This window comes from Canis lupus, chromosome 25 (assembly GCF_003254725.2).
Source record: "Canis lupus dingo isolate Sandy chromosome 25, ASM325472v2, whole genome shotgun sequence".
In the NCBI taxonomy this organism is placed as follows: Eukaryota; Metazoa; Chordata; class Mammalia; order Carnivora; family Canidae; genus Canis; species Canis lupus.
Window position 1 is genome coordinate 14,740,346 of NC_064267.1, and position 20,170 is coordinate 14,760,515.

The 20,170-nt window shown below is 41.2% G+C and overlaps 1 protein-coding gene across 3 annotated transcripts in view; it reads left to right on the forward strand.

Annotated features, from left to right (window-relative positions):
- The first annotated feature begins 330 nt into the window (after positions 1-330).
- Positions 331-20,170, forward strand: part of LOC112669526 (mitochondrial intermediate peptidase) — a 174,671-nt gene continuing 154,831 nt past the window's right edge. For all 3 annotated transcript variants that reach the window (XR_007405814.1, XM_049101063.1, XM_025462701.3), the window contains exons 1-5: positions 331-525; positions 3,600-3,773; positions 7,693-7,781; positions 10,818-10,904; positions 18,955-19,018. Coding sequence is in view for 2 of the 3 variants with exons in the window: in XM_049101063.1 (XP_048957020.1) it covers positions 337-525; positions 3,600-3,773; positions 7,693-7,781; positions 10,818-10,904; positions 18,955-19,018 (603 nt within the window). In the remaining variant the exon portion in view is untranslated. The remainder of the gene's footprint in view (positions 526-3,599; positions 3,774-7,692; positions 7,782-10,817; positions 10,905-18,954; positions 19,019-20,170) is intronic.

Here is a 20,170-nt window from a genome sequence, read left to right on the forward strand (position 1 = left end):
CCCCGAGGAGCTCCCCTGCAGCCAGACGGCCCGCCCGCTCCGGTCACGTGGGGAGCAGGGCCCCCCCCCCTCCCCGGCCGTTCCTCACTCCGGGCACGCGGGGGCGCAAGACCGCGGCGCTCGCCGTCCGGGCGGCGGGGCCACGCTCTTGCCCGCTGGACGCCGACGTGCTCACGCCCCGAGGGACCGCGAGCCCCGACCGGAAGCGCCGGCGTCCGCTGGCGCCGCGTGGGCCGCTGCCTTGGAAGCGCGGCGCGCGCGCTCGCGGCGGGCGCTGAGGCTCAGGGGCGGGGCCCGCGGCCGGGAGGGGGCGGCGGCGGCGGCGGCGGGGTCGGAATGCTGTGCGCGCGGAGGCTGCGAGGGCTCGGGCTCCCGGCGGCGGCTGTGTGGCGGGGGCGAGCGGGCCCGGGCGGCCTGGGGGCTGGGCGCCGGGCCCGGGAGGTCAGCACCAGCTGGTCCCCGGTGGGCGCCGCCTTCAACGTCAAGCCCCAGGGCCGCCGCCTGGACCTGTTCGGCGAGCGCCGGGTGAGCGGTGCGGGAGGGGCGCCCCGCGTGGCCGGCGGGGTCGGGCGGGTGGTTTGGTGCGGGAGGGCCCGGGCGCGCCCTCGGCGACCCTGCGGGTCAGCTGCTCCTGCGGGCCTGGGCGGCGGCGGGCGGCGGGCGGCCTTCGGGGTGCGGCCCGCGCTGCGCCCGGGACCCGTCCCCTCGGCGCCGCGGCTGCGCTCCCCGCGTGCGTTCCTCCTGTTGGAGGCGGTGCGTCCGGCCGGGAGGGGAGGGGAGGGGAGGGGAGGGGAGGGGAGGGAGGGGAGGGGAGGGGAGGGGAGGGGAGGCTCCCGCCCCGCCCCGCCCCCGCCCCGAGCGGTCCCCGCCGCCGCGCACCTGTGCCCTGGGGGGGGGGGGGGCTCGCCCTGCACCTCGCGGTGGCGTCCGGGAGGCCTGTGATGATGACTCGGTTCTTTGATTCCCGAAATAGGGTCCTTAATGTTTTGCCAAGCTTTGGGCTCTTGTTATACAACACAGAACTGGTTTTTTTTGTTTGCTTGTTTTGTTTTTTTTTTTTTTTTAAGATTGTATTCCTGAGAGACAGGCAGAGACACAGGCAGAGGGAGAAGTAGGCTCCCTGCGGGGGACCTGATGCGGGGCGGATAACAGGACCCGCGACGGCGACCTGAGCCACCCGGGCACGCAGGCGCAGAAGTGCTGAGAACAGTGATTTCCTGCCCTGCAGAGGCGTCCACGGCGTTGACCACCTTGATTGCCCCCCCCCCCCCCCCCCCGGGGAGTCACTGGCCGAATTCTTCATTCGGTTCCGTCTATTTCTGTCCGCACACACCCAGCGTGCTGTCTGGCATTCCCTAGGCGCTCGGTGTGGACTGAGTGGCTGGAGTAAAGGTGGCAGGAAGGCAGGCTTCAAAGGGACTTGCCTGGTGCCTGTTCTCCTTTGCATTTGTGGATTTTACCCACTTGAGGTTATTACTTTTATTTTTTGCCTTTTTAATTTCTCGCTTATTTCTAACACTGCCCCTCTTAATTTTTTTTTTTTAATTTTTATTTATTTATGATAGTCACACAGAGAGAGAGAGAGGCAGAGACATAGGCAGAGGGAGAAGCAGGCTCCATGCACCGGGAGCCTGACGTGGGATTCGATCCCGGGTCTCCAGGATCGCGCCCTGGGCCAAAGGCAGGCGCCAAACCGCTGCGCCACCCAGGGATCCCCACTGCCCCTCTTATAAAGAGTCTTGGACATGGTCACACCATTAGAGCCTAATGATGTGTTTTCTTATTTGAGCTCTGTCATTAGCTTTGTTTTAAAAAATACTTTCGTACGGAATCGGCTCCACCAACTCCCATACGGTTAAATAACATAGTACGGTTTTGACCTAATTGCTGTGAGGAGGAGAACAACTATCTATAGGTACTGAGTAGAAGGATGAAAAGAGTAAGCTTCGTTATGGACGGATGAAATATAGCTAATTTTAGCTTTATTTTTTTCTTTTGTTTATCATGATTTTAGACACTGGTATCAGATATGTGAATTGTTTTTGATTAAACAAGAACAACAAACACCCCCCAAAGGTTTATGTAATTTTTTTGTCATTACCGTCACTAGTAGTCTGAGGTGTAGAATTCCCAAGAGCAGTATAGATAGGCATGTGTGCTGGGAAATGAAAAACAGCCTGTACTTGAATCAAATTAAATCAGTGGAAAGAATCTAATTTATTTTTGGTCCCGATTCTCCTCTGCCTGCAGTGTCTTTATTTTCTTCAACTTCTTAATCATTTTGGCAAGAGTTTAATTTCAGGCATCCCTTCTTGCAGAAACGGTGGGCCTTCTGAGTCCTGAAAATTGTACCTCTTGCTAATTTAGAAAATCAACATGTTAGTCATCTCCAAAGTTAATCTATGGGATTAAGCACTGGACCCTTTAATTTGTTTCATTCATGAGTTTCTCCATGTGGTAGGCACTATGCTGGGCAGCTAGTTTAAATGATGAACAGGATTCCTACCTCTAGGATCTTGCCTTCTCAGGAGAGAAGACTTTCAAACAGATAAATTGCAATACAGAAGTATGGAGAAAGTGTGGGATTTAGAGATGTGTGAAGCAAGCTCAAGTTCTTTCTTTCCCACTATTAATGACCTCAAACATGTTTTTGTTTTTTTAACTGTTTCCTCATCCGTAAAAGGAGGATGGTGTTTCCTGCACTAGGGTTATGTGATTTAAATGAGAGGACCTATATAAAGCACATAGTTCATTTCTTGCATGCAGTAAATGCATAGTAAATGCTTTGTGTTTTTTACCTGCCTTCCTGAGGGTTAGTGATTTTTGTGTTTATCAATATATTAAAATATTTTTGGAAACATATAAAGTTTGCTGCTTTCCACCTAAGAGTTGGTTTTAACATGTTTATGAAATCTTTCGGAAATATCTGTGTGCTCAACAATCAGCTCATCCTCCCTATCTTAAGTTGTGGAATACTTGGTACTGTGAACTGGACCTGGCTGGACGGCCAGCAGTATCCCTAAAAGACATTACATATACTTTCTAACCTGGTACCTGTATCCATGCTGTGAGATATGTATTGTCATCTTCATTGTGCCTGATGGGAAAATTAAGCCCAGGAGGAGAGAGAACTTGGCCAACCAAGATCACACAGCTCTTGGTGATTATAGCTACCATCTATGAAATGCTTTCTGTGTGCCCCATACTGTTAAAATGTTTTTCAAACATGCATCATCTCATTTAATCATTTTAACCACTTGATGAGGTAGGTTCTATAATAGTGGCTAAGCTGGATTTTGAACCTATACCATTCTATTTTATTTTATTTTATTTTATTTTATTTTATTTATTTATTTATTTTTTATACCATTCTATTTTTGTTTTTTATGAAATAATTAAAAAGGAAAGACCAATTCCGTCCTTAAAATATTTGTAGTCTAATTTATGTGGAACAATGTGGGGAATGTGAACGTGGTGTCTGTGATCACAGGTATTACATGATATACCAATGAAAACCAAGATTTCCTTTATGAAAAGAGGACTTAATATGAAAAAATCCTATTCTTCATTACAAATTGGAAATGTTCTCTGGATTGCAGGGTCTTTTTGGAGTTCCTGAGCTCAGTGCCCCAGAAGGATTTCGGATTGCACAAGAAAATGCCCTGAGAAAGGCAGACTTGCTGGTGGAGCGCGTGTGTTCCATGCCGCCTGGGCCCCAGACCGTGCTCATTTTCGACGAGCTCTCCGATTCCTTGTGCAGAGTGGCTGACTTGGTAAGATGCTTGGTGTAAGCCTTGAAGCTACTTCTCTGTCAAGCTGTTAAAATTTAAGTTAAGTTTATTAGGTTTACTGTTACAGACTATAGAGCTCAGAGCATCTGGTGCTCGCTTTGGCATATATACTAACAACATGTGACCTATTTGAGAGCTGTTGAGTGTATAATTTGTTATAGTGGGAGTAAGTCATTAGGTATGGGAAAAATGTATAGGAAAAGGTGGTATGTAAAATCTGTACTTTAATATGTATAGTTAAAGAAATACATATGTGATATATAATAAAAGAATGACTACTCACTCATTTGGCAAAGAGTCTTCATTTGACAAAGATTCTTCATTCATGAAAACTTCTACCAGAATTTTAATATGACATTTACCTGTTTGTACATTTATAATAAATATTAAGAAAAGCCACTGTTTATAAACCTTTTCAGGAATGTCTTTTTCCAATGAAAACTGTTTGGATATGAACCTGTATTATAGACTTTCTTTTTTCACATTTTGAAACTGGAGTAGACAACGTACATAGGGTCTCTTCATCAAGAAGCCCATTGTCGACGTAGAAGGCACGATTTTTTTTAGCTGCCCAAAAGAGCCACCTTTGCTTTAGTCATGTCAGTGAAGGCAATTTTAGTTGTGCACATAATCCAAAATTGTGGACCCTCTTGATCTTGTCTACTTGGTATGGGACTGTATATCTTCACACTCATTCAATATTGAGTCCCCACCATGTGCCAAGCACTCTTCTAGGCATTGGGAATGCAGTCATGACAGGTGCAATCTCTGACCTCATGGAGTTTATATTCTTTTTTTTTTTTTTTTTTAAGATTTTTTATTTATTTATTCATAGAGACAGAGAGAGAGAGAGAGGCAGAGACACAGGCAGAGGGAGAAGCAGGCATCATACAGAGAGCCTGACGTGGGACTCGATCCAGGGTCTCTAGGATCATGCCCTGAGCTGCAGGCGGCGCTAAACCGCTGCGCCACCGGGGCTGCCCGGAGTTTATATTCTGATGTTAAATTTTTTTTTATTTTTTTAGATCTTATGAGGCACTAGATTCTAACTAAATTAACCTTCTCAGTATATCTCCCATTTTCAGATGAGGAAAGAAAGGCTGTTAGAGGTTAAGTGATATACCTAGCCAGTAAATGGTGGAACTGAGCTCAGAGTCCAGGCATTTTGGCTGAAGAATTCATGTCCTCACCTGCTGTTCTGTACCTTTTACAGGCTGGTAAAAGCTGGCTGCTTAGGTCAGATGAATAGGCCATCTGTACCTGGAGAGGTTAGAAAGTCAGCATCCCCATCTTTTCAAAAAGTATTTATTTATTTTTAAAATGATCATACTGTATAATTGACTCCTTTTGGGGGATGATATAGTTCTATGAATTTTAACTCATGTATTCATGTGGCCACCACCACAATTAAGGTACAGAACTATTCCATTGCCCCAGAAAAGCCCCTGTATAGTCAGACCCAGCTTTCCCTTCTTAGCTCTGGCAACTACCCATCTGTTCTCCATCCCTATAGTTTGTCTCTTCTAAAACATCAGGTAAACAGAATCATTTGCCCTTTGGGAATGACTTCTTTCGCCTAGCATAACACCTCCCCATCTTTTTTTTTCCCCCCGTTTGGAACATTCTTCCCCTCCTATACACCTGAATTGAGCAGTAATACCTTTTAGATGGTCATACTGTCACTGTGAGCGCCCCCATTTTAAGGAAATTTATTTTTTTAAGATTTTATTTTATTTATTTGAGACAGAGCATGAGAGAGCACGAATGAGTGGGAGGTATGGGCAGAGGGAGAGGAAGAGGAAGAAGCGGGCTTTCTGCTCAGCGGGGCTCCATCCCAGAACCCTTGAGATATGACCTGAGCTGAAGGCAGATGCTTAACTGACTGAGCCCCCCAAGCAACCCCCACCCTATTTTAAGGAAACTGATAGTGTTTTAAAGGGTTTTTCCCAAGAGTGAAGTGAGGTGTGTTGCAGACTCCTTTTCGTCACTTCTTGGTTTTATAGGATCTTAGTTTTGTTCTGAAGTGTGCAGGTACCGAACACTGAACGATTGAGGACACGGGACATGCACTGCCCGAGGATGCCTCATACCTTTGCTTAATTGTGTCACTGAAATCTGAAAAGGAAAATATTTGTCAGGGAGTTTCACTTACGTGCAGTCAATTATTGACTTTGTTGGTGGTTTATTTGTTGTCTTAGCCTCCATTTTAATTAAGTGGTGTTCTAGGATTTTTTTTTTCCTTACATTTTTTCTTTTTGCTCCTCTCTAAAGAGATTTTAACTCTCTGCCCCATAGCTTGTCCTATTTTGGAATTTTTTTGTATTTATGAGGTATAGTAAAATCTCATTTAAAAAGTTCTAAATGTGATCTCTATGTGGAAATCTTTGGGTAAAAAAATTCAAAGAACCGTTTTCCTTCTGAATTTTTAAGACTTTACCTGCCAGTAAGATCAATACTGTAATAAGTCAAGGGCTTCATAAACTGTTATTTCCCACCAAATGATCATTTGGTTTTGCTTTCTTTTTCTTTTTTAATACAATTGCTATCATTATTTCTAAAGAATTTTTTGAAAAGATTTTATTCATTCATTTGAGAGAGAGACAGAGCAGGGGTGCTCAGTGGGGGGAGGGGCAGAGGGAGAGAGAGAAGCAGAACTCACGTGGGGTTCTTTTTTTTTAATATATTTTTTTTATTTATTCACGAGAGACACAGAGAGAGAGAGAGAGAGAGAGAGGGAGAGACACAGGCAGAGGGAGAAGCAGGCTCCATGCAGGGAGCCTCACGTGGGGCTCGATCCCGGGACTCCAGAATCACGTCCTGGGTCGGAGGCAGGCGCTAAACCGCTGAGCCACCCAGGGATCCCCTCTCACGTGGGGTTCTATCCGAGGATCCCGACATTATAACCTGAGCTGAAGGCAGACCCTTCACCGACTAAACCACCCAGGTGCCCCACAAATGAACTTTAAAATATATGCCAGCATTTTGAAATAAATATTGATTGTAAATTCTGCAACATGTAGATTAGTAATTTATACAAATTGTAAATTTTACATGGCTCATTTTTCAAGTACTAATGTCATTGTTATATCAAATGTATAAAACTGTGGATTTAAATGTTTTTATATTAAAAAATATTTAATAATAAAATTAGGAAATTTTACCTTGTGGTGATTTTATTTCATATTATAGTCACACATGTTTTCTTGAAGACTGAAGAATGTGTAGTTCCCTTGCATTTTTCTTTTGCAGTATGCTACAATTAACATGAAAACTAAAATCTGGCTCTACATAATTTCATTAAAAGAGTAAAAATAATTCTAGCTCAGCGTAATGCTTAAGTCAGGATAGCAGCCACTGCACCACTATTAGTTGTGAGTCATTTAAGCTGAGACTGGGAATTCATATTTATTAAAAGGCCTATAAAGAGAGAATGTGCCTTTGTTTTCTGTACAAAGGCTAGAGTGTAGTTAAATCAGTCTTGAAACTATGCTGTCAGTTGAAAAAAAGCCTCTATAGTTGTTCTCTGGAGCCAGGTTAACACGTGAGGACCATATTGCCAACAGTTTTAGAATATTTGAAATAAGATTCTGCCTTTTTGGACTGTAGAATTAGGAAGAATTCACTTGGTGTTTATTTTTGAAGGAGAAAGACTTCTAAAATAAAGTTAGTGCAAGTATTTTCTTTGGAATGAAACCCACTCGATTCTAAGGAATAACAGAATTAATAAATGTTCAGAAGGTAGCTGCTTTGCCCTTCTAGTTTAGGAAAATTTCAGTAATGGAAATGCCTATGTCAAGCCAAATGGCACACTTGAAAGCACAGGTTTTCATTTTTACCCTCAGATCTTGGAAGAAAGCTTTCCATCAAATTCCCTCTTGGTTTTGTCTTTCTTCTTTATTAGGCCGATTTTGTGAAAATTGCTCACCCTGAGCCCGCATTCAGAGAGGCGGCGGAAGAAGCTTGTAGAAGTATTGGCACCATGGTAGAAAAGTATGTTCTGTTCCCTTTCATTACAATCTTGGGTGATGTGGTTTTGTTGATTTTTGCTTTAGGAAATTTGTCTCTAGGGCTCCTCCCTGCAGGTTAGGGGATGGTGTGCTACCCTGCACAGTGCCCAGGGTGCTGGGGAAGAGGGGGGGCCCTGGGGCAGGCCACTGTGGTCTCCTTGGCACCAGCACTGTGACTGGCTATTCATCAGCTTATTTATCTGTTCTTTTCCTTGTCTGCAAGTGAAGTAATAATGTGATTTGCCTCTTAGATGTACTGTGAGGAAAATGAGATAATAAAGTGCTTCTGGTGGTATCAGGCACGTAGCAAACATCCACTCTCATTATTATTTACATTAAGTAAGAGTTTTTTATTTTATTTATTTATTTATTTATTTATTTATTTATTTATTTATTTATTTATGTGTGTATTTATTTATTTTAAGTAAGAGTTTTTTAGTATCTCACTGGCAAGTTGGAATTTCATGATTATCCTGTAATGAAACTGCTATTGCATTGATGGCTGTGGGCTCTAGGCAAGAAGCCAACACTGTCTCTGCAAAGTAGCCTTGTGGTCCCTTGAATCTGGGGTGGGGAGGTTGTCTAGGGAGATCATAAAACTGTCTGGGAGTGCTGAGGCAGGCTGGGGCTTTGATGAAATGAGTTATTTTCAAGCAATCTTGGGGTTGATTTAAATATTTTAAGCCTTTACGAAGAGCTTGAAAGTGCTTGTGAAAATGACTTTGAGGTGGACAGTGCCATATTCAAAGGCACTTAAGTGCATGAGGCCATGCCAGACACTGTCGAAAGCGAGTGAGCATGGCAGGGGCTCGCTGGGCATGAACATACCACTGGAAAACATTGGAGGGCTTTTTCACAAGCCAGAAGTTGGAGGAGGTGTGTGGTGACAGAGTGCAGTGGCTTCTCTGGTTTTGACCTGACGCTTCAGGAGGTGCTACTGCTGCTTCACCCCCACTGAGCATCATTTGCTCTCTTTGTGACAATACATGTAAGTTCTCTTAGAGCCATTGAAAATCTACTTGTTGACTGAGATAAAACGGGTCCCTGCACACTCCAGACACTGGGCGTGAGGAAGGGACTGCAATTGTGGCCTCCTTGGGAGGGACAGCACTGCCCAGGGAAGAGCCCCAAGAAATGAGTATGAGCTGCTGGGGTGCCTGCCTGAGGCACCTTGAACACTGTATCGGGCCTGAGCTGAGATACAGCTCTGGTCTGATGAATGTGGGTTCTTAATTTTGCAGCAGGACAACAAGGAGACCATAATTGGTAGCAAATGGTTGTCAAAAGAGTATCTGTGCAAGGTCTTCACTTCATCCTGGAGAGTGTTTCAGTTCTCTCCTTCTTTGCCACACTCCACCGGGTGCCCTGAGGCCCGTCAAGGGCCTGCAAGTGGGTCAGGACACAGAACTAATGGCCTTCACCCGTGCTTTGCTCTTGGTTCTCCCTGAGCACCAGGACTCCTTTTCCTCTTGAGTCTAACTGAATCATGCCTTAACTACTGGAGTTGATCTTTGAGAAATAGGATGATTTCAGGTGTGGTTCTCCCTGAGCACCAGGACTCCTTTTCCTCTTGAGTCTAACTGAATCATGCCTTAACTACTGGAGTTGATCTTTGAGAAATAGGATGGTTTCAGGTGTGTGTGTAGAATTGATTTGTTCCCCAGTAGTGGAAATAAAAGCCTAAGGTTAGGTGTGTTTGTTTAGAGTTGATGCCAGCCATAGACTAAAATAGAGACTTTATCTCAGGATCTTATGACATAAAACATAATGCGGGAGATGTGCTGAAACTTCTGAAGAGGATACAGCACAGGCCGTGTCTGAATGCCTGTCCTTTTGAAATGTATGTAGTAGCTTGTTGAATGAGCCATCTTGGAGGTGGTGGGGGCCCACATTGATTTTCTTCCAGTTTCCTGGGATTGCTGCCTGGGCGCAGGAGAGGTGGTGTGCCTGCCCTTCCTGTTGAACATTTTCCCACTGGTGGTGACTGCCTCAGTTCCCTTGGTCTTTGGGGTGGTCCACGAGAGCCATAGCAACAGAAACTCTTCAATTTCTACAGAGCTGCAGGTTTTTGACTCATTAGGGAACTTGGCCATCCTTGAGTTCCTGAGTCAGAATGGGCAGACAGTTCTTACAGCCTCCCTTCCCTGGGGATCTACTGGGCAGGGATCACATTATGTCTGAAACCAAGTCACTGTTTAGTTCCGAGAGTGGCAGGGCTTTCTGGCATCCAGGAAAGAAGAAAGAACTCAGGACCTGGTAGTGGGACTGTGGCTTGGGTTGAGGGCAGTACTCAATTGGGGGGCTGAGAGCAGGCTGGCAAGGCCACCTAATCATAACTACTATTTCTTCATTCATGGGGGGAGCATCTCATTTAACCCTCAGGGTGACCTGCAGTCTAACAAGCTGGAGGAGTTCAAATCCTTGCCCGAGGTCACCAAGTAGTAGTAGGGCTGGTGTTGTAACTCTAGTGTGTGGCCCTGAAGCCTGCGTCCTTGAGCTTTCCTCACTGTGTGGCCATGTGAGCCTGCCACTGTGGCCCAGGTGGGCAAAGTCACCCATGTTCTAGGCTCTTCACTTTGGAACTGCACGATCTTTGTGTTCATGCTTCCTCCCATCTTCATTCCCTTTATATTAAACAAATAAATGGCCATCAGCATGTTGCTCTGAATGAATTCTCAGTGGCAGTAGGCTCAGATCACTCAGCTCACCAGCTACTACTTTCCTCCCCCTCCCCTCTCTCCTGTCTGCTTTTCTGGTTCCAGCTGTTGACCGTGGCTTTAAATTTATCCTTTTACCTTTCACAACACTTAGTACCCTGACACTTTGCTTGAGGGACTGCCTGTTTCTGTACTAACTGTGGTTTGTACTATTTCTATACTAAATAAAGAAACAAAACAAAACCCCAAACCTTTGGCCTGTGGGCATGTGTATGCTAGGATGTGACACCATTCTCTTAATGTAAAGTTAAATAGAAGATACTAGAAGATTGTTTAATTTTTTTCATTTGTAATTTTTCTAGGTTGAACACAAATGTGGAATTATATCAGAGTTTGCAAAAATTGCTAGCTGATAAAAAACTTGTGGAGTCCCTCGATCCAGAAACCAGGTACTTATTCCTTTGCATTAATTATGTTTGTGACTATTGAGGCAGATTGGAAGGACAACTAGTGTCACTGTACTCACAGCCCCCTCTGTCTGCAGTATTGCTCCCAGGTGACTATATGACTCTGGCACTTTCTTTAGGACTTCACTCAAATGGTGTCTCCTCCTACTCTGCTTGTGTTTTCTTCTCAGTCCTTATTTCCAGCATTATATGTTTGCTAATTTGATTACATCTCTCTTCCTCTTGGAGGGCAGGCATTGGGTCTATTTTGTTCAGGGCTGCATCCCAGCACCTGCAGCAGTTCCTGGCCTGTAGTAGGGGCTTCACAATGGAATGACTTCCTATTAGTGTTGGCAATCACACTTAGCTTCATGTTTGAAGTTCTGTAATTGATACCACCAGAAGATAGAAGCAATTTGATTTTATTGACTGGTTGGATGTCATGATCCTTGAAATGGTTTCCTTTGGTTCATTCAATTGCATTTATTATGATCTGAATTGAAAAAGCTGAATTTCTAAGTCAGTGCATAAAAATATTTCATGTAGGATTTTGGATACCATGTTTCTTTGCTCAAGCTTATTTATTTATAATGATTTTATAAGTTTGTCACTAACCCACCTACATATTACCTGTCTTGTAGCACAGAGGTTAATATTTTTTCTTACCTGTTTGTATTTGCTCATCTACTTTGTATTTTATGGGACACTTACTGGGACACTTACTTCTTTTCATTCCTCAATCTCCCTCTTGCTTCCTTCTCCCCTTTCTATCTCCGTTATGTGGCTTATGACTCCCACGTGAAGCCCTGTTCTGCAGGGATCCCCTGTTCTGCAGGGATCAGTTGATATGGGATCTCACTGTTAATCTGATACACAAGCACCATGCCATAGAAATCATACAATGAGGCTGTCTTTGGGGGATTATTTTCACCTGACTTCTAGTATGCAGGTATAGGTTTGATCTTAGTTCACTACATTGATCCTGAGCCTCAGGATACTAGGAAAGCTGGTTATACCGTCAGAATAGTTTGTCTTTATCATACTTCTAGGCTTGAGCTTAACACTGTCTTTGTTAACAAAACAAGTCAAAGTTGAATGCCTGCTCATTGTGCTGGATTTATACTCAATTGGTATGGACATTGAGTAGAGATAGCAGATTATTCATAACCTCACTTTGCTAATGATCAACTTTTCTATATTTAACATAGAGAAAGTATAGTGGACTGGAAGACTATTTAGGTGCAAAGAACTTGTTCTAACAGAATATATCCTCATTTCTAGATGTTACTAAAAACACCAACAGGATCTTTAAAGTGACCAAATGATGACTCCCTTGGAAAAAATGAGCAAGGGAGAGGATCAGTATTCTAGAAAGGAGACTTGGAAGTAGAGAAAAGCAAGAATTTAAAGTAATAATTATTGAAATATCATGACACTTGTGCATCATCGAGTGTTGGCTAGCACTCAGAGAGGACCTTGTGTGCAGTAAGGTATGAGACAAGAATTATAAATTGTACATATAAGCCAGAGAATTAAAGATTTAATAAATTATCTTGTCATAACAAGTTACTGTATAAAAGAAATGATTTAAATTGAGTAGTAGATCATCATCTTATTCTTTGATACATTCCTTGAAATACTAGTTCTATGAGCTATTCAAAAGTATTCCCAGAAGGGTTCCATTAGTTAAGTTTGGAAATCTGACACATTTATGTATGGTCTCCTCTTGAAGAGTTTTAGTTTATTAGAGTCTGTGAGAAGCCCAACCATAAAGAAACCTGTTTTACTTGGGTTTTTCCAAAACCATTAAGAGCTTTCTTATATGCAAGGAACATAAACTCATCATCTTCAGAAAATATAATGGAGGGAAAACCCCAGTCACAAGAGCAACAGAAGCTGTAATATACCTTGAAATAAACTCAGGAATGCAAAGCATGCAGAACCTCAACACCCACACATAAGTTTAAATATGGGAGACAATTAAGTGGAGAAACTTACATTGTCTTAGATAAGAAGAAAGCTCAGTGATGTTTTCTACTAGGTCCATAAGTTCAGTGAAATACAATCTATAAAGAACATATTTCTGTTGTTACTTTAAATGATTTTGAAGTCATAGACAATAAATGTGGCTGAAAAGACAGGAAAAAAACTGGTGAGAAAAGTACTAAAAAGGGATTTGTACCAGATAGTAAGACATATTATAAAAATGCTATATTTAAAAGTCTTGTACTTAAACCAGCGTAGTCCATTAGATCAATGGAAGAAGAGAGAAATTCAGTCACGAATATATATAAGACTCTATTTAGTATATGATAAAAGTGTCATTTAGTATCAGGGTTTTCAGTAGATGATGTTAGGCCAGATTCCCTGCTATTCGGAGAAAATAGTAGATTACTTAAAGTTATAAATCTTTTTAAAAAAGGAAATCATAAAAGTATTGAAAATCTTGGAATATGGGAAGTCTGTCTTCTCATGATAACAAAGTCAGACCACAAAAGATTGATTTGATTATCTGAAAACTGCAAACTTTGATACAGCGAAACTTTTCCACATTCACAGTCAGAATACAGAATACAGAATACTGGGACAAATGTTACTTACACAATAAAGGGTTAATATCTTTACTGTGTTAAGAGTCCTTACAGATTACTAAAAATCAACAAATGTGTATTTCCTTTTAGAAAATTAGATAAAGGATTTTTTTTTTTGTGTGTGAAACTCTCCTTTCACAAAATAAGGAATAGAAACAGATGGGCAAGAAATCTGGAACAGGGCAGCCTGGGTGGCTCAGCAGTTTAGTGCCGCCTTCAGCTCAGGGCCTGATCCTGGAGACCTGGGATCGAGTTCCACATCCGGCTCCCTGTGTGGAGCCTGCTTCTCCCTCTGCCTGTGTCTCTGCCTCTCCCTCTCCCTCTCTCTCTCCCTCTTCCCCTCTCTCCCCCTCTCTCTCATGAATAAATAAATAAAATATTAAAAAAAAAAGAAACCTGGAACAGTGTAATAAGTGTGATACATGTAATCAATGTGAAGCAGTGGCTGCACATGTGGCCTGTACTATTAGACTACTTTGGTTGGATATTAGCTCCTTGGCTCTCCAGGTCTTGTTTTCTCCTCTGTAAGAAAAGAGTTAAAAAGTACTTCATAGGATTTTTATGAAGTTTAAATGAAATAATGAAAGTAAAATGCTTTGACAGTGACTGGCACATAGTAGTCATTCAAAGAACTGGACCCTGCCATCCTTAAAGAACAAAGAACCCATCACTTAACCAAGTTGAAACAGAGCAAGGGTAGTTTGAATGGCTTAGGATAATGGGTCCTGTCTAGTTAAGTGCAAATTGGTAAATATTAATGGAGGACACCTTTTTGATCAGTTTCGTTTCTTGGAATGTGTTCTCAGGAAACAAGAATAAAGAGATGTATGTAACAGGGACTTTTATCATAGCATGAATTACAGGAATGGGAAAAATGAAAATATTTTTAGTCCATATGACCAAATATTACGAACATTAAAAGCCATGTTTCTGAAGAGTATTTAAAGAGATAGGGGTGCCTGGGTGGCTCAGTCATTTGGGCGTCTGTCTTCGCTTTGGGTCATGATCCCAGGGTCCTCGGATGGTGCCCGCATTGGGCTTTCCCTGCTCAACGGGGAGTCTGCTTCTCCCTCTCCCCTGCTGACCTTCCCTCCAACTTGTGCTCTTGTTCACTCTCTTAAATAAATAAATTGAAAAAAAAAATTTTTAAAAAGAAATGTTCAATGTTTGTGGTTTAATTTTAAGAGAAAAAGCAAGATAAAAGTCTGTTACTTGGCTCCCAGTTATTTTAAATAAGTAGTATAACATACTCAAGTAGATTGGATGGAAGCCAAGGGAGGGTCTTTATTGTTGATGTTAGCCACAACTACATTGCCACTGAGACTGTGTCTTTATGAGACTGCAGATGCTGTCTCTGCTTCTCAGGATGCGGTCCTGTTGCGTGTCCCCCACCAGTCCACCTGGCCCTCCTCCATCAAGTGGAGTTGGTGTGTGAGGGAATTAAGTGCCTCTTACGTCCATTCAGAAACTTTGCAAACATTTTTCAAGTATCTACTATGTGCTGGGCACTGTGCTAACTTCTCTAACTTTATGTTATTTAATTTCACATGTTCTGCATAGCCTTAAAAAATAAAACAGATTGGAGGGAAATATAAGAATTTTAATGGTGGTTATCTTTGGTGAGATTAGTGATTTTCCTTTTTCCCTACATTTCTACACAAAGCTGTTATACAATGAACTTATATAATATGATAAGCTTACTTTATACATTCCCATCCCCATTTATCAATGCCTGTTGTTTTTTTTCCCCTCTTAATAAATCAAACAAAATACTGTTGCTAGAAGAGACAGAGTGGAATGTGTTTTAGGTTGACTGTTCAGGATGGGAGATCACTGTGAGGTAGAGATAATGGGGATATTTTAGGGGCTTTGCATTATTTAAGAAAGAAGGTAAGTGACTAAATTATTAATGTGGTCTATTGAATTTTCAGAAATTCAGAAGAACTTTAATTCTGTCCATTCAAGGTATACTGGCACAATAATCAAGAAGATAAATATACCCTTTATGAAAAGTCTGAGAAAGCCAGGAGAGTAGATCAAATATTTGGATAACTTAATTCCAGAAAACTAGTAGTTTAAAAAAATTATTGACAGAAAGAGGTGTTAAATTTGAAATTGGTTCCAAGCATGTAGCAGGATTAAAGAGAAAGAAAATGATTCTCATTAGCCAAGAAACTCAGCTTCCGGCATAGCATCAAAGAATTTAATATTCTAAGTAGCTGCTACTAGTTGGAAGAAAAACTGAAAATCTCATGCAGTAGAGCCTTTGAAAAATTGTCTAAGTGCACACTGTTTTATGTTTTTAATTATTGGAATTTGGATGGAGTTGAAATAAGTAATTATCGTGGTGGTGTTCTCAGGTTTGTACTCTATGAATAAAGGAATAAGCTCCTACATGTAAAGCTAGTCATAATTATTTTTCATGTTCTGCAGTACATATGTTGACTTTTTAAAACATTGGTTGAAGTTATTCTTTGTTCCCTCTTTGCTTATTATACTTAAACTCCTTATAAAGCATTTACAACCCAAGTATTACAATTCATGACTTTCTTTTTTTTTTTCATGACTATCATACGGCTCCAATACAACCTTTTTAAAACATTCTATGTTCTCCCTATGTTTTTTTAAAATTAAGTTTGGTAAGTGGAAATCATAAATGCTATTGGAGTCCATAGCAGAGGCCCCTAATTTGGCTAGTAGTGAAGGACAGCCTTCAGAGACCTCGCAGTGGAGGACAGGTGTTTCATGAGGTGCCAGGTTGATCACGCCAAGGGATTCTGACCTTGAGAAAGGTCATCTGTAGGGGTGGAGGACTGGAGGAAGGTGATGCAGTAGGGCTAGCTACAGTATATCAGGGGAAGGAGGACCGCTGCCTGAACTAGGACAGTGGTATTAGGAAGGAGAGAAGAGGTTATTTTATTTTATTTTATTTTATTATTTTTTTTACAGAAAATAACATTTTTATTGTGGGTGGCTAAAATGCCCAGAAGAAATGTCATAACTTTAAATAATTAGTAATAGGAAAGAAAAATATGTGAGGAGCATTCAACTAAAGTTAATTGAAAATAAAAGTAATACTTTCCTTTAATTTTTCTGTGAACTTTAAAGCACTTCTGAATTTTAAAAGAGAAAAGACAAAAAGAAGAAAAATGCAAATAAGCATTAGGAAACAGACAAATGATAAATAAACCCAAGTGTTGACTCTTTGGAAAAATGAGTAAAATGAAGAAGTCGGTAGATAATATAATTTAAAAGTTGTTGAAAGTTACAAATCCAAAATTTGAGATAAGATTACAGATATAACAGGGAAAGTTAAAAATATTATAGAAGGAATTATGTTAACCCTAGTCTGTGGAAATAAATTTGAAAACTTCATAAGAACAGATAATTTTCTAAATAACAAGGTACATATGCAGAACTATTTTGATAAATTTTTTTTTGCATGAAAGGACAGTGATGAGTATGTGTTTCTGAAGAGTTTCCTCTGTGGGTCTCAAATGCATTCTATAGTATTCAGATTAAATCGGTGAAAATGCATATAGATAATATATGGCAATGTGTCTATATTGGTCTAGGTAGACACACTGCCACTTATCAGCAGGTGAGAGAAGTCGGTATGGAAGCTACTCAGACACAAACACTGTACCAGGCACTGAAGAGTCAGTCATTAGATGGCAGAAACCAAGACCCCATTCTCCAGAGGGGCTCACAGCATAGTGTTGGAGGAGAAGCATCCATTACACACACAGACATACACACACACACACACACACACACACACACACACAAAGAGAACTGCATTGCACTGTAGGGAATTAGAAGTACAGGGCTCTAAGAACATTTTATAACGGGCCTTCTCATTAGGAAGGTGGTCTGGCCAAAACATCTAAGCAGGGTTTTCTTGAGAGGACTTACTGTCCCTGAAGCACCACCTGCATGGAGGGGATGGCATGACTGGAAGGCCCTTGACAGGAAAGAAAGTCTATTTATTAAAGAATGAAAAGGTGTCTGGAGGGCCTGACGCCCAGGAGGGGTTAATTTGGTTGATTGCCCTATTTCTTTCTAATCCTTTTCCCCCTCACCACCAAATAAATAGCTACCATTTACTGTGTAATTTTCATATCGCTAAGAAAGTGATGTGTGATTACTTCTTTCTTACAGGTTAGTAATACTAGCATAAGCTCTATAAGATACACTCTTGTTTCCTGATCCCCTGATACATATTTATCAGTCAGATTTACTTAAGAGTGATATTACACTCTTATTTTTTGGACATCAGGGACCATGTTTTTCACTCTAATGTACTGTGTGTACCGGTCCATGCTTTCGTGGCACAGCATGATGACATCTTGTTTCCAGCACACACATAATTCTCTTCCATTTAGGATATGGTATGAATTCAACATTTTAATTCCTCTGGTGTCTAATGGGAAGTAAATTATATCAAATTAGCTTATAACTAAAAAGGGAGAAATGTCCTTCTAAATATAAGATATTACAGGAGAAAATTAATGAAAAATTGCCCCTTACTTTAGATACTATCCAAGATACTTTCTATTCCACTATTGTTGTTGTTTTTTTTACTATTCTGATGAAATTGTTACATCAGGGAAAGGGTAGGAAAATTAGGGCTTGCTCTTAAGTTTGCAGATGCATTCAATGATTATTAAAAATGTTCCTCTCCATAGTGCAAACTAGTACTAGTTCTGGAGATGGTGAAGAACCTTCCCTCACAAGTCTTAAGCCAATTTAGCACAAGGTGAATGGAAGCTGATAAGTGAGGAGCCTGCTTGATGGTCTCTCTTAGAACTCCCCAAATACTTTATTTGTATCCATGTTAGGAAATTTACTGTATCTTTACCTTGTATTCATTCATTCAAAAAGTATTTGTCCCTTTATGGGACCATGCCTTATGAAACATTCATGTCTTTACCCACAAGCATCTTAGAGTATATATAGTTCTGTTAAATATACATGCTAGATATAAAGTATATTATAGTTATATGTATACAGGCTTATCTAGTTGCAATTGGAAATCATTGAGTATTTATTTGGTGGGTTGCATAAAGTATGTGGCAAATATTTTTTGAAGGAAAAGCAGTGGATAATTGAAAGGATGTCCATTTCTTCTAGAAAAAAAGCAGAGCAGCAGATAAATTTGGCCTATTCGAGTAATCATCATTCCCTCGGTTCAATTTAAGGCTTATTATACCATTAGCATGATGTATATGATGCCAGATCATCCATAGGAGAGCTTAAATGCCCGGTCAGTCAGCTGGGTATTTTGCCTGATTTCTAAGATGTTAATTCCTGGTTTCAAACAAATTTATCTGTATGTGTGCATGCATGCATGTGTGTATGTAAACATTTGGCTTTTGGGGAATTTGGTTGAAAAAGTCCAATTTATTTAACAAGAAAGTGATTTTATTGTTATATGTTATAACCTGGGTTCTTATTTACAGGCGAGTGGCTGAACTGTTTATGTTTGATTTTGAAATCAGTGGAATCCATCTAGACAAAGAAAAGGTGAATCTTTCCTCTCTGCTTTTTTATGCTCATTTTACTAATATCTGGTTGGTATCTTTATTGCTACAGTCCTTGTACATTGCTTAAATATGCAAATCACAGAAACTTTAGGTTGTTTGTGTTATGAAGTTCTTTTATTAGTTATATTTGAATGTAGCACTCTCTGGAAATTTGTCCATTATGCATGATAGTTGAGAATTATGAAATTACACGAGACAGTTGAGGTGTTTGAAGTGTTGTGGCATCCTAGATGGGCGATATCAGGAAAGAGAGGCAAGTGAACAGGAAAGCTGAGAATGCTGAAGATTGAGGTCTGGGAGTGGAAGCACAGGGATTATCGCTGAGACCTTTACATGTGCGTGTTCATATTATACGTGTCTTTGACAGATCCATGTGGTTTTGTTCTGGAAGCAGGAAGCAGGGGTTCTACAATGTTTAAACTGGAACAGGAGGGACCTTAGACATTGTTCAGACCCCTCCTTTCACAAATAAGGAAATAGGACAAAATGATTTGTTCAAGTTCCCATCCTTTGTTTCCAAAATGTCTCACCCTGGCTGTTTCTCTTTCTAGAACACAGCATCCTAAGAAACTGAGTGCCTCATTTTTATATTAAGCTCAGGGCTGGGAGAATGGGGTGACTGAGCATCACTTAAAGATCTTCCTGCTCCATAGTTATCTCCTCTACTTGCCTGCAGTCTGTTATGGTTATGCTTTTTTTTTTTCTTCATAGGTATGTTTCTCCTAATAAATAGAGCACAAAGCCATTTACTTGAATAGAGATTAGTTTATCAGAGTACTTTGGAAAGTCGAGGTCAGGGTCTTCGGAATATGTAGCACCTACAATAGGTAATACCATTTTGCTTAGTGCTGGGTTTGAGTAATGCTGGGGCCACTTGCACACCTGTGTGTTTATGTGGCTTTAAGGGCTCAACACAAGACTCCTAACCTCAACCCTGAGCTGACACATGCCGCCCGGCAGTCCCCACGGCTAATAGGCTCTACTGTAAATTTATGTTGTTTAAAATTGACACATTGGCTCCTCTTCAAGCCAGTTCTTTAGTACTACTTCTCTGCATAATAAATCCACTAGTTTCTGTTTCACTCGAATAAAAATTTGGGGTGAGTTCACATTTTTAAAATTCCCTATACTT